Below are 15704 nucleotides of genomic sequence, written 5' to 3' on the forward strand. Positions count from 1 at the left end.
ACAAACCAAATACTGACTCTGCTGCCTCTTTTGTCTGAAGACAATGGCTGATCTTCTCTGTTGAGGTGCTCGAACATAGTGGCTTTATTTTATTTGAAGTTGGTAAGTATTTCATATGCTGGGTCTCCCTTTAGAGAGTCTCCACACTTCTAACTTTGGATTATGGCGTTTTAAGTCATTTTCTTCCACCATTGTTGAGGATGGATGTAAATGTTCCGTTTCATTGATGCAAGCCACATGGCCCATTTTTTTTTTATCAACCCCAGTCAGTCCCATGGCTACAGACTTTGTACGTATCAAATCACTCTGCTGTGAAACTGCTGGCTGGTATTTTTCATACAGGTTCGAAGGTTCTGGAAATGTGCTCACAAATAAAGCTGAGATAATTAGAGTATTTTCCTCTCTGTTGAATGTGGACTACTGCTTGATTTTGTTATCTTTTGCTTCATATTCAGTGTTGACATAAAAAATGAGGAATCAGACATAACACTGACACTGCATGCATTGTGGAATTAAATGCTCTGGGTGCTGTTTACTGTGGTTCATCAGCAGTGAACAGTCATGTGTTTCCTTTATCCACGGCTGTTACATTACCGCTAAACTCTGACTCATTCACTGAGAAATGAACAAAGGCTGTAAAGACTTCATCACCCACCCTGTTGGATTGGTGTTGGATTTCACCGCCATTCCACGGTAAACGAGTGCATCGCGCCTGAAGTGGCTTGTAAAAAAAAAGTTGAAGGGGTTAGGTCAGGAGTCAGGGAGATGAGCTGCTGAGGGTGATGGATGTGTGACCATTCTACAGTAACAATCTAGACTGCTTACCATTACTAAAACTAAGTTGAAATTTTACATTTCCCCTGGCTGATACAACTTCCATTATTATCCATTATTTCACAAATTCTTTTAATCCCCTAAATGAGTTTAAACATGATTATATTGGTCTTATTTTGTATGTTAAGCCTCTGTTATATTTTACTGTATTTATTTAACACGTACTTTTTTTTAGCGACTACTACCCATGTTAAGCTAGTTGGGCCAACTAACTACCCTAAATGTTATTACTGATGATGTTTTTGAGTTGTTCCTGAGCAGTTTTTGTTTTTATGGAGGTGGGGGTGCCTGATCTGGTCTAGGTGGGTGCTACATGTCTAAGTAACATCTACATGAATGAATGCGAGGTCCAAATGTTGATGAACAACAAGATGATCAATGTTATTCACTTCTCCTGTCAGTGGTTTGTGTGTTGTGACTGATTGGGGTTATCCTGCTTCATGTGCACTTGTGGGCTAATATTAGCACTGCATCGCAACAGGATTTAAAACTGGCAACACAACTGTAACCAGGGTAGCCCTCCGTATGGAAGACCGATTTTAATTGTGTTAAACAATCAAATCTGACTCAGATTTATCCAAATCAAGACATTCTGTGTCAGTGTATATTTGTCTGTCAATAATAAAAATCTATGCATCATCCCAGGAGTAAAAAGGGCTGATAAAACATACATATGATAATTTTTTTAGGCTTGTAAGTGTGGTTTAGTCAGTTGTTTAGAAGTTGGATTAATGTGAATTCCCTCACCACTTTTTGGTCTTTCTTTGTTTTCTCAACAGAGACAGTGGATCTGTTGCAGCGTTTGTCCCACATGGCGGTGAACAGCACTGATGCATCCCTAACAGTGGACAGTCAAGGTTGTCCAACTCTTCAAATAGGCCTTTACACCAGTCTGATGATGAGTGCGCAGCATGCGTTTGGACCAGGGTACTTTCTATTTCTTTGGCTTTTTTCTCTTTATTTAATTAATGTGTGTCTACAAGTAACCACTTGTAAGTCTGCTGCCTGCATGTTCCACAATGACAGCAAGAATCCGACACACAAGGAGTAGTTTAATATATTGAGAAAATTTATATTCATGAGACTGCTTTCTGACAGTGAGTTGAAAAGATGGATTATTTATTATCTTAGGTTAACATAATGACTGGATGACAGTCTACATTGGATAAGAGTATTCAAATTAAATGTGATGATAAAATATCAACATATTCACATCTAAATGCGTGAATATTTGCCTTTGTGTTATGTAATCATACATGTCACAGGTAGTTTCTGAGATTGAACGTCTTTGCTGCAGGTTTTCTGATGAGTTCAGCTTGCTGGTGGGCCTCCGCAGTTCTCAGGTGGAGGAAAGCAGTGTGTTGACTCTGTTGAACTCACAACATCACATCCATCTGCAGCTCCGACTTGGCCCACGTTCAATCACCTTCATCTCCACCCAACACAGAGAATATGAGTACGTACCAGCAATAGGGGTTACGAAAGTCACTTCTTATCAGAGTAGACGTCTGGTAACACTCTGTTGGGATATTATTATGGTGCATTTCAGCTGATACAAAGAGGAAAAATAAATCTGTGTAATTCAATATTCATACAACCAATCAGAGCAACAAAGTGATATTAAGTGATTAAAGCATTCTTGACAAGTGCTGCAGTTGCTGGTAATTGTTCATTCTCTAAAGTTATTTTGATGTCAGTATTTCAAATATATCTCAATATCAGGACAGCAACATTTAGCAAAGCAACTAAACCATCTTCACTGCTGGATTAATTTCATCCAGGACTGGATGAAAATAGCCATAGATGTGGATCAGTAGGGGTCCTACAGCAGATCTGGTGATGGTTCATAGTGACAGATAAAAAACACAGTGGCCAAAACTACAAAAGACCTATATAGTAACAAACATGTGTCACTGCTGGAACTCAGTCCATCCAGCCTCAAATTACTTTTGCTGCACTCACTGATTTCCTGATTGTCTTCTCTGTCTCATTCACATATAGGTTCCCTGTGGCACCTCTGTTTGACGGTCAGTGGCACCAGGTGTCACTGGGTGTGTCTCCGCTCTGGTTGGAGGTTTATGTAGATTGTTCTCTTGTGGAGATGGTGAACTGGGCTTATCCTTGGCAGGGTATCTCCATAGATGGCCTGCTCATGATTGGAGGAACCCTAGAGGGCTTTGAAACACCCTTTGAAGTAAGGATGTGTATATTTGCGTAATGTCACAACTGTCTAAAGTCACTAACTACTGATGTTTTAGGGTTAGTTCGGTTGCCATTGGCTGAGTCAACCTCACTGACATTCCTCTGCCAATTGGTGGCAGTAGAGAAAACTTTTCCTTACAACACTGTAGTGTCGTAATGAAAAGGTAATGGTTAAAGTCAGTATTTCTTATATGAGTGTCACAATATGTAGCGAGGAAAGGGATAGGATAAACAATACATATATATGTATGTGTGTGTGTGTGTGTGTGTGTGTGTGTGTATATATATGTATGAATGTGATGATGATCAGGGTATTCTGAAAATAAAAGTTCAACAAAAGAAGTATTCCAAGGGAGGAATTCAAAATTCAAATAGAAATGTCTAGATACAAAAATAAATCCAAGAGAGTCAACCAGGGAACACGAGGAGGAAATATCAAGGAAACACAGGCAAGATGCACAGAAAAACACAGACAAACTGACAAAACACTGTTATTCCATGTGTGTTTCTTGCCAATTTGTCTTTCTGTTGGTTTTGCCTCCTTTGTGTTGTCCCTCATGTTTACATGTTTGCTCTGCCACATTGGCTTCACCTTTGTCTCATTACCCCATCAGTCTTTGCGTATACATGGCCCCTGTTTCTCCCTTCTCTTTTGTCAGTTTGTCATCAGTCATCCATTAATCTAAGTCCTTGCCTGTTTTCCCTTGTTGTTCCTAGTTGACATTCCCTACTGTTCTCTGCCTGGTTCTTTATATTCTTGAATGCTTTTTTGGATTACTTTTGTTGCACTCTATTTTGGTTTACCTGCTCGTTATTGCAGCTCCTTTTAAGCACACATGACAGTAAAATTCATTTCAAGTATAGCACTGCACACTCTTTTGTAGAGTATAGGTGACTTTAGTGAGGGTGAATGTACCAAATAAGACATAAGAGCTTCATTGGGATGATCAGGTGGGCACCTTACTTCATAGGTGTTTCCATGATTAGCCCACAACCCCTTTGGTGGGCTCCCCTGTGAAATCTGGTGTCCCAGGTGGGCAACTCCTCTGGTTTACTTCCCTGTACACACCGTGTTGGAGGGGCTTTTATATAGGGGTCCAGGTGATGTCTGTCCTACTGAACCAGGGCCACCAATTGGCTGGAGAGATCTTAAAGGTTGACATTACTTGTATCAACTGAAACACCCTCATTTTCAGCCCTTTGGTGACTGACTTTCTAACAAAGTCACTGTAGTTGATCTCAGCTGGGCAGACCCTGGATTCCAATCACATTGGTCCAGGTTGAGTGCCATCTTGGCGTACTCGAGAGTTTTGCGTACACAGGCCTTCTACACAGCATCCTCCAAGGTCATGGTCATCTCTACTATGTACACCACTCAGATTAAGGGGGATCAAAGCATGAGATCTGGTTTCAGGTTTGTGGTGAGAATGTCAGCTGGGAAGAATAGTCTCTGGTTCAAGTCTACCAGTAGTTTCCAATGCCGCATTCCTCTTCACTGTTCAGTAAATAGTATGTCATGCAGTGTTACATTATTCCATTACTAAGCTTCTATAAAGTATATCTGATCTTAATGTATGGTTGAACGTGAGACTTGATGTCAAGGCTGTACAGACATGAATCTCGGTCTTCCCCTGGCCTCTTTGACCTTGTTTGAAATGGAGAGAAAAGACCATGACAAGAGGAAGGGTCAAATGCAGGGCCTTCAGTGCCTTTGGGTAATGTATGGATAACCCATGACCTTCTACCTTTTGGTGTCCTCAGGGTGCTGTGAGACAAATGACCTTTGTGATGGGAGATCCAGATGCTGCCAGGGACCACTGTACTCTCCATCGGCCATCCTGCAACCTACCAGCCTCCGATGCATTCACGGTATAGGAGTGAGAACTAACTTCTCTATGAGTGTGCTGGGTTTATTACTGTGATTTAAGTCATGGTTTAGTGTGCCAGAGGTTTTAAAAAATTGCAACAAAAATTGCAAGATAAAGGGGAAATACCTCTGTTGGTTGCATTGGAGTTAGGAGTGGTATTCCCTAATACTTAGCCCCCTTAACAAACTACACCATAATGCTCCAAACGCCCTAGAACCAAAGTGGTTCTGTAGTAAGGACTGGTCTAAAATTCCTCCAGATTGCTCCAGACTCCAGATTGATCACCAGTTATAGGAAACATTTAGTTGTTGTAGGGTTCACATAGTTTTGTAACTCAGATTTGTGCAGTGCACATGTATAATATTTATGTCTAATGTAGGAATGTTGGGGCTAATATGTATTACAGTTTTTCTCAATCGCTTTGATACATGTCTCGAATCATCCTCGACATTTGCAAAACAGTAAGTGCATTTCTCAGAACAATTTGTACAAATAGCAAAACACCATGCAACAACCTGTCTCAAAAGTAAATATCTGTTAATGAACATGTTGTTGCCATCAGAATGATAAGTCCTTGTGTCACTGTGTGCAGATAAGACAGTCAAATTGCGTAGTCATGTTGTCAAAATAACAGTGTACTCTGGAGGAATGTTCTGAAGTAAACTATGGCTAAAGTTTTGATGACAATTATTGTAAATTTAAGGTACACCTTAGTGTATGTGGGAGATTGATTGCAAGAGACTGGACAAGATTCACATTTATGTTTTTACTGTTTGTACTGTAATTTGTTGACAGATCATGACAGTGTGATACAGAAAAGAAAAGACAGCACTACATAGCACAAAGGAAACCTCATCCACATGACAATGAATATCTTCTCTTGCAATGCAGCGTGGAAATAATCTTTTAGTGTCTTACCCGGTCTCTGCATGCATCTGCTGTGATGTCATCACATACTGATGTCATCACATGCTGCATCCATGGCAGCCAGAAGAGTCATCTGTGTATGTGGCTGGAGATCATATACTTTTCATCTCCATCTGGAGAGAGATCCCTCAATGGGGTTAAGGAATGGGCAGTAGGGTGAGAGGAACTCCATCAGCATCCTGCTGTGGCAAACCATTGCTTAATGATGTTGGAGCGATGGAAACTGACATTATTCCAAACTATCACATACTTTGGCAGGCCACCTCTTACCCCTCTCTTGTTCAGGGATAAGATCCATGTAGAGAGTGTCTAAAAAGGTGTTCTACAACAATAGCAAATGTGTAAAGGTCACACTTACTATACTGCATATCACTATGTTGTACTGTTTACTGTGAGGTACTATTACTGCATGCTCATACATGTTTTACCTGTTAATACTGGTAGCGCAGCTCCTTCAATCTTTCACCATTTCTTTCAAATGGAACAGTGTACAGCTGCCTCATATTCATTTGGTGTCTTTTCAGCACCCTGTCAGTGGTTGAGATGCTGGCTGTTTGGATGTGTTCAAAGATGTTGTTGTCCTTCATAATGGCAGTCTTTATCTCTCTTAGTCTTATGTCATTGTTTTCTACAACCATGGTGCAAATAGCCTCCTCCTGTTCAGGTGTGAAAAGGGGCCCTCTGCCACCTCTGTGAAGTTGTCTTGTAGTCCTATGTGGAAGGAATACTGTAATATTGTATGCAGCATTACAAAGAGTATACAGTATTACAGTACAGTGCCTTTTGTTAGATTACATACCTGTTGTGTCGAGGAAGTCTGAATGATTAATGACACAGTAGTTCTTCCAACATTTGACTGCACCCTTTGACCAGCCTCAACCCATTGTAAGCCCAGGATTGAGAACGTGGTCTACAAGTGTGGCACTTATCTCATCAGGAATGTATGTCCTCGGCCTCTTCCTCTGTTTTGCCTCCAAACTCCTCCTCTTCATCTTCTCTCTGGCTCTTGACCCCTGTCCAATTTGTTGTCCTTCCATTGTCAGACATTGTAACGTGTTGTGCTCCAGCTAATATACTTCATAATGGGGCGGCTGTGGCTCAGTAGGTAGTAGTAAGTAGGCACTGGTGTGTGTGTGCTTGTGTGAGCGAATGGGTGGATGAGTCTGTGACTGCAAAAGCACTTTGACGACCATTAAGTAGAAAAGTGCGATATGGAAGCAAGACCATTTACTTAAATTCTGAACTGAGAAATGTAGTGAAGTGACTGAGAAAAACTGTAAGTGACACTGACACTGACATGCATGCCAGCAGGTTTAGCCTTTAAAACTCAGCTGACTGATTTTTGTGTATGAGTCACACCCCTTAATGTAGCTGCCTCTACGGCCTCTTCTCAGAACCTGTTCATCATTGTGAATAGTTGAACATTTTAGTTTTGTAACTTAGAATGTTGAGATATGGTTTTAGTGACAAAAATATAATCTCATGCTTTTGTTTCTGCTCTACAGAAGACAAAATCAGGTACATGGAGAACCAGTGCTTTGTGCACTCTTTATGTCAGACCACTTGGTTTGCCATGAAGTTGCATACGTGATATGGTTTACAAGCAGCTTTAACTATTAAAGTTTAGTTCACATTTTAAATGGTTAAATCTTAAGTAACACCAGGCCGTGTATTTACCTGAGGTAGGGGTTTTCTTGCATTTATTTGTGTGACGTTTATTTATACAACATTAGTCACTGTTTATTCTGCAACCATGATTAAATGCGGACTACTTTGCCCATAGTTAAAATATTGTTGTCGTTTTGTTAATTTAGAACATGGCTTATCCCACCATAACCACGTCCAGCAGCGCTGAAGGAACTGTAGAGTCCATACATCAGTGAGTCCACTGTAACGAGATAGTCAGTATAGACAGATACTGTTTGAAAAATGACAGCAGCAACATACAGCGACAATCTGCAGCAGCCAACCACCACAACTACTCACATCTGGCTACTACTAATCCATTTGATGGTGTCATGTAGTTCACTGATAGGCCTGGGGAGTACTACGTTTTAATTGATGTGTGTTCTTGTGTTGATTAGTCTGTATATTATGTTCTAAATACAGTTACAAAAAACTTTCAAGTCACTTTTTTAATGGTGACATTTAGTGCTACTAAGAACTGACATAAACTCCAAACATGGCCATGACAGGAAAACCCCCAGTATGCCTGAGAGCAAAACTAAGAAGTGACGGTACTGTGTCACATCTCAGATTTGCATAAGCAAGCACACACAAAAAAGTTGTAAAAAGTATATGCACTTTGGTTCTGTTAAAAATTTGCATAGAAAAAATTGAAAGTGATCCAAACACCAGACGGTCAGATGGACAGACGGACTGATGAATGGATGGAAGGATGTTGGATGGATAGATAGATGATACTTTATTTATTCATCCTGAGGGATAAAAGCTGCCTGATCAGGCAGCACTGGAGCTTGTGCTTTGTTAACAAGTATGGAAAGAATTGTTTGACGTTGATTTAGTTTGAATGCTGCTTCACGGTGATGACTCATGTGGGGATAGTGGAGCTGTGTACTGGAGCTGCTCGTATCATGTGCTTACAGTACATGTATTAATATAGCCTCTGTTTAATGAAGGAAGACAGCAGTCAGCGATGGCAAATAGAGGAACCGATGAATGGACTCAAGTGTGTTCTGGGAAGTTAATTATAACAGAGGCAAAACATATCTAATTGATTTGTAGTTTGTTAGTATAAAGCTTTGACTTTCCTAATAGGGACGGGCAGTATTTTACTAGAAGTACGGAAACAAGGTTCATGGTTTGGCCCTGTGTTCATTCATTACTATTTCTCTAGCTGCATCCTCTGTGCAGCCACTATCCACCCTTTAATGATATTTGCCAACTTTCCATACTCAATAGAGGATGTACTTTTCAGGGTGGTGGGGGCGTAAAAGGTTAGTGGCTCAGATGGCTGTGTGGGTTGGCAGTATTGCACTGGATAAAGTGGATGATTAAAGATCTGCTTGCACAAATCTATTTTGTCTTCACTGCAATTTTGTGCTGTTAATAATACAGTTATTTTATCTGAAGGGTGCATCCTGTAGTGCATAGACCTGTGTTTATGTCTTTTTGGGTCATTCACATGGGACAGATGGTTGTCATCACACAAGCTCCATGAGCCCACAGTACTGTAACTGTCAGATTTAAAAAGTTTAAAGATGATGTGTAGGTGTTTAGCTTCAGCTTAAATTCTATGCTATGTTTTTTATGAACTGTATTTTTAAATGTTTTGTTTTAAAAAGAACATAAGCATATACTTAAAATTGTGTCTGGCCACCTGATAAATCTGTCCAATAACCTGGATGACTGTGAACCTTCACGGACTGATCAATTCACAGATAAATTTGATCTAATTGTCATGCAATGATTCATTCATATAGTCAATCAATTTTCTTGTAGCTAATCATTGTTGAATAAATATCCATGGATGAACAACACATTGACTATCAGATCACCTGTTCTTTAGTCTCTAAATTATCATGTGCTGTAAAGCTGTTACGTTCCAGTTTGAGTACAAAAGCATAAAATGCAAACCAAAAATCACAGCTAAAAGAGATCAGATTTTTAATGAGTTATATTGAAAAAACGCAGCAGGTAAAACATGGTGAGCTTTCATAGCAAGAGGGATGATTCCCTTCCGGCCTCTGCAGCCATGCCTATTATCCACTCCTTCACTGGTGTGGCTGATTAGGGCAATGACTTGTTGACTCGTTGTCTAAGTACTGTTCCAATTCAAAGTACACTTTTGACCAAGTACAGTACAACTGTCCAGGTGTGTATTTGCCCTGCCCTTTTTATCAAGGATGCAGATCAAAAGTCAACTTGTATAGACTTAATACAGCCAGGCATCCCATAATGCATTTCACAGGAGTCATAAGGTATGCTTCTGAATCAAACTTGTCAAGTTGGTACTACCAAATATACAAGTCCATTGTTTCCATACCTGGTATTGATAAATGACCTTGCACTCCAACTGCAAGGCCAGTGGTGCTGGAGGGGGGTCATACTCAAAACAGCCAGCACTGGATGCATGCCTCAAGTGGGACAGTAGCCAAAGAACAAACAACTAAAGTAGTGTAACCCCCTGTTAGCATGGACACAGAGGTATGAGTGAAGACTCCGATCTTGCTGCTTGTCACTGGTTAACAGAGGAAATCTGCAGAAGAGTGTTTTATTTATTATTATTATTATTTTTTTTTTTTGAGGTGGACCTTCTCATTGTTTTTGTATCATATCCAGATGTCTGCTTTTTTTCAACTTACAACATGTATCTATCATCTTATCCCAGGAAAAACTCAGCACATGCTCTGTGGCCGGTAATCTGGTCAAACCAACTTCATCAGAGTACAGAGTGTTTGAGAAAAGAACCACTACTACCATGTTATCAGCACATTTAATCTGAACTTCAAGTTTAGTGTTTTTCAAACAATACAGAGAAAAATTTGTAGTTACTCTGACAATTCATCGACAGAATGAGTCAATAACAATGACCATCATGTGAAAATTCATTGTTCTGTTGGGAAACGTTTGGACCTGGCATTCATTCATGTAGATGTTACTCAGACATGTGGCACCCACCTAGACCAGACCAGGAACCTCCACCCCATAGTAATGACCTTCCTTGCAGCAGCCATCCCCAGCAGGATGTAGCCTGACACACACACACACACACACACACACACACACACACACACACACACACACACACACACACACACACACACTTTAGGAACAACTCAAAAAACATGAAGAACAGCACAAGGTGCTGACCTGGCCTCCAAAATCCCCACACCCCAAACTGATCAAGTATCTGAGGGATGATCCACAGAGGCCCCTTGCCTCAACCCATAGGACCTAAAGATCACCACTAACAACATTGTGTTTCCAGACACCACAAGACACCCTCAGAAGACCCATGTCCATTCTCTGATGAGTCCTAACTGCTTTGGAGGCACAAGGGAGACCTATACAATATTAGGAAGGTGGTCATAATGTTATGCCTGATCTGTGTATTTTATCCTAAAAAAAGAACCTCTTATTGTATTTGACACCAGGGAGTTGGGTGCTGAGAGCATACCATTTCTGTCTGGGCCTTGTCTGGGAAATGTGGAACAGAGCCTTGGCTGCTTTTTAAACCTTTGAACATCTAGTCATGTCATTTTAAGAAATAAAGGAATGCCCATATGTCTGAGGCCACATTCCAAAGTTGTCATATTTTCTAGGTAAAATAAGCAGAAAGTTCAATACCATCACCTCTTTCACCACCACCACCACCCATGTTCCACGTGTCTTTACCTGTGTCCCCTCACCTTTTGATCTTAAAGTGTCTCATGGAAGATTTGGTTTTAACATAATGAAAAGGAAAGAAGGAAAGATGTTTTGAAATATCTCTACTTTATGAAGATAAGACCAAGTCATAAGGCTTTGATTTGACAGCGGCAGTATGTTTCTTCTATGAAGTAGATAAGCATCCTTCCTCAAGGATGACTGAATAGTTCGGGGTGTGCTAGTCCTGGGTGTGTCTCTGCTGCCTCTAAGCGACAACTGGAGGAGGGGAAAAGCCTGCAGCTCCTGCTCTGACAGGATCAGTGGACTGCATATGGGCTCTGGACTCTGCTTGACTTAAGCACAGCTGCAGTGACAGAGTACATGCTGCTGACATGTGGATTACATTAACCTGTATGCTGGGCTGCCTTTGGCTGCAGAACACTCTCCATGTGGGACTGACTGTGGATGGAGAACAGACAGATGTGGTATGTACTGTAAAGGATAGACTGAATGTCTATTTTTTGGGATGCAGGTTGAGGTAGTATGAATGAATCAAAAGTAAGCACAGCATCATTTTTTTTTTGACATTTGTTCTAACTGTTCCACAATCTTTTGGTTGCCATGTAGGAGATATTAAATCAGCTATTCTGTTACAGTTCTTTGATTCTGCTGCCAGTGGTAAACATCCTTTATTCATAGAGGTCTGTTTAAATTGATCCATATGAAGCATGTTGCTCTCAGCCAATGCATATGCGATTTAAAGCCCTTTTATATCCCCGATCGAATTCTCTCTGATGATCTTAAACTGCACGCACAGAGCCAGTACACGCGAGCCAAAGTGAAAACTTAGCACAGGAAATTCTCCGTCCCAGCAAAACAACAGAGGTGAGGGCCACTCATAGACCTCAGACGCTGCTAATACCTCCTGACCCTCCTGCTGACCCCCTCTAGCAGAGATCATTTCCTCACCTGCAGATAAATGACTTGATTTATAGTTGCTGAAATACCTCTGTCCCTGAGGTGAACTGGCCCACTGGATACAGATCACACTGAGAACAAGGTTTACAGGTCCTGCTTACGTCTCCAGATGATAGTAGTGTAGCTTTTGAGTCAGATACAAATTCTATCTTAAATTAAACTTCACTCTGTAATCTGCACGCACTGTTCTTCATTTCACACCGTAAAATATTGTATTTACTTATCCCGACAGTTAATTTTATATCAGTTTAAATTACAGAAAACTGAGAGTGACATTAGGCTGAACTTACAGTGCTACCGCAAACTACAAGGCACAGATATGTTTTTTTTTTGTTGAAAAATATGTTGTTACTAAAAGTATCAGACTGTCTCCTGTTAGTCCAACCGTGCTGAGGACTTTTTTCGTTTTAACTGAATTGAATAACAGACATACACCGATCAGGCATAACATTATGACCACCGTCCTAATATTGTGTACGTCTCTCTTGTGCCTCCAAAACAGTTTTGACTCATCAGAGAATGGACATGGGCCTTCTGAGGGTGTCCTGTAGTGTCTGGAAACACAATGTTATTAGTGGGGGTCTTTGGGTCCTATGGGTTTAGGGGAGGGGCCTCTGTGGATCATCCCACAGACACTTGATAAGTTTGGGATGTAGTGAATTTGGAGACCAGGTCAACACCTTGTTGTTTTTTGAGTTGTTCCTAAATAGGCTGCATCCTGCTGGGGATGGCTGCTGCCATCAAGTGGTGTCATTGCTGTGGGGTTGGTTTGCCTGGTCTGGTCTAGACAGTGGTACATCCTCATTAATGTCAGGTTCAAGAATTTCCCAGCAGAACAATGTATTTTCAAGAGAAGGTCAGTGTCATTTATTTTTTCTGTCAGTGGTTTTAATGTTGTGGCTATTCGGTGTAGATTTGTGATGGTCCAGCTGCAGAGATCACACATTCTCATATTGTGTGCTGAACACACAGCCATATGTTCACTTCTGAAGTTGAGTGGGATAATTGTGTGTCATCAGCATAAAAGTGAGAGAAAAGATCTTATACTCTTTTTATACTGACTGGGGGTCTTGAGAGAAGTTAAAGCTCTGGCGTAATGATGCAGCTGTTCCATGAAAGGGACAAGTCCATATTGGTGTTCTGCAACAGAAACTTATTTTGGTTTATTGTGCAGTGCTGATTAATAATGTGTGAAAACCTGAAGAAAGTAAGAGCCACTGTCTCTGGAGAACAACGTAGGAAACACAACGTACATATTTTGAATGTGGTGGACCTCACCTGTGTGACTTCTGTACTGGCCTGTAGATTAGTTTTGGTTTAGCATTTACTTCATTGTTGTGTCTCAGTTACGTAACACAGTGTTCCCAGTTTGTCAGAGCAATACTGATGAGCAGTGTGGGGAAGATTAACTGGACAAATAGGTTCAGGTGCAGAGCGATCAAGTGTCTGCTGGATGGAAGAACTGCAGCAACAATAGCAGCCTGTCCAGAATAAAGGGCCATTGTGTACTGCTGAAAGGGGGAATTTGTGCCTGTAGTGCTTGCATACTCTTCCTCTTCTTCAATCCATGCCGCCTTCTAATCTTGTAGCAGTCATATTTGAAGTCTAGACTTTTCTAGTTTAAAAAATTCTCTCAGCACCACTAGTAAAAACGGTGCATTACTTCCAACTGCACATTCTAATTAAATTTTATCATGACCCAGAGCCCAGCAGTTTCTGGAGTCAGTGAGTGTCCATGGCCGTAGCTCCTCTGGTGTGTCCCTCACTGTTTGTGCTCTAACCTCAACATTAAAATACACAAACAGTACAATCTTGTAGACTGAATAAAAGGTAGAACCAGTGATTAACATGATTCAGGAGAGGTCATCTCTGTATGACAGTTTGGAGCTCTTCCTTGCTTCCTAGCCTCCTAACTAACAGTAGCTGCTCTGCTTTCCTGGGCTTTTGGGCTCTGACTGTATATACCTACTGGACATTGAGTGTAGTATTTCCAGTGTTCAAGTGGAAATTTTGGGCCAGACCCAGATAATGTGAGGAGGCAGGATGCCTTCGCTGACGTTGGTTTAGCCTGTCCATACTTTTGGCTTTGGACTGAAATCACTGAAGCATACTTAATGCGCCAATGAATCATTATTGGTCAGCTGTCCTTAGAGAATAGGCTTAGTAAATATTAATATTATAGCCTTATATTATGTCTATGTTACGCTTTGATGTTAGTGGGAAAATTCATGGTTTGAATATTAGATGGAGTTGGAAAATGTGAGCTAGACAAGTGAATCACACTCATTTGTGTTGGTACTGACGCCATTCTGCTGCTTCAGCACCATTTATCAAATGAAATGGGACAAAATCATCAAATGTATAACTGTGTAAGACTATGGGTACTTTCACACCTAGATCTCTGTTATGAAGCCGTCACCATTTCCCTACCGTTGCACTCCATTCTGGAACAAATGAAAACGAGCTGAACCCAGTTAGAGAGGGTGGTTTGTAGTGTGAACACATGTCATCCATTGACCAGTACAACTACCTTACAATGATACAGCCAGAAATTTACCTGATGCATCTTTAGAAGAATGCGCACACCACAGATGTGTGCGGCAACAGCAGTCCCACTTACCTCCTCTTTAAATTAAAATTTAAAGCTACACAGATTCTGTATTTGGTGAACAAAACAGCAGACATTCTAAATATATTTACTCTTGTGTCACTCTTCTTTGTGACGTTGACAGTGAAGCAGAGACCAGGTTACAGAATGTTTAGTGCATCTATCTCTCAGGCTTCTGTCTTTGATGTCAGTTTTCCAAAATTACAAATGTAATGATGTTAAAGAAACAACCAGGTAATAGCAGTTTTATTTATTTCTCTTTTGTCAGCATACCCTGTTAGAGAGAACCCACCCACACTCTACCCATCGAGATTCTCCTACTGAAAGCCATGGCTTCGTACTTGTTGATGAACCTCCTGTTGTGTTGGACTCTAATAATGAAGACAGAATTCATGACCGTGGATCCTCTCCAGGAATCCAAACACTAGATGAAAAAAACCCAAAGAGGTACTGGGGGACAAACAGCAATGAGGAAGTGCAGTCTTCTATGGTTGTGCACCATATGGAGTCACTGCCTTCTGTACCTGCCACTGGATCAGAGAACATTATCTATGGATCTGACCGGAGACGATACAGAATTCACAAAGGCTCTTCTGGGCCCATTGGACCACCCGGAAGAAATGTAAGTATCTTTTAGAATTATGAAGGAGGAAGAAAATGTCAGATAACTATCTGCAGAATCATTTATGAATCCAAATGTCTTACGAATAGGGTCCGAACAAACCATCTATTGTCATTATATTTTGTACATGCAAAGTCAAGAGTTAGCATGCGGATTCCAGTCAATAAAACCAGATAAAAGCTCTGGTTTGGACCTGTTCTGATGTTCTGGGGCAGTAAATGACAGTGATAATGGATAGTGGAGGCCACGGAAATATCAAAAATGATCAAATATATCATGGCACATGTTTGCATGGAGTCCCAAGTGAAAAGCTCTAGAGCAGGACTTGTCACTA

At 40.8% G+C, this 15704-nt stretch overlaps 1 protein-coding gene across 3 annotated transcripts in view; it reads left to right on the top strand.

The window, feature by feature from the left end:
• The window catches only part of si:dkey-61l1.4 (collagen alpha-1(I) chain), a 56223-nt gene that overhangs the window by 11082 nt on the left and 29437 nt on the right, over positions 1-15704 (top strand). For 2 of the 3 annotated variants that reach the window (XR_007113216.1, XM_047590943.1), the window contains exons 2-6: positions 1614-1761; positions 2132-2290; positions 2836-3028; positions 4798-4905; positions 15017-15370. Coding sequence is in view for 2 of the 3 variants with exons in the window: in XM_047590943.1 (XP_047446899.1) it covers positions 1614-1761; positions 2132-2290; positions 2836-3028; positions 4798-4905; positions 15017-15370 (962 nt within the window). In the remaining variant the exon portion in view is untranslated. Of the gene's footprint in view, positions 1-1613; positions 1762-2131; positions 2291-2835; positions 3029-4797; positions 4906-11499; positions 11648-15016; positions 15371-15704 lie in introns of those variants that run through there. The other variant, XM_047590944.1, reaches the window with a different exon arrangement.

The sequence above is a fragment of the Mugil cephalus genome, chromosome 8 (assembly GCF_022458985.1).
Source record: "Mugil cephalus isolate CIBA_MC_2020 chromosome 8, CIBA_Mcephalus_1.1, whole genome shotgun sequence".
Taxonomy (NCBI): Eukaryota; Metazoa; Chordata; class Actinopteri; order Mugiliformes; family Mugilidae; genus Mugil; species Mugil cephalus.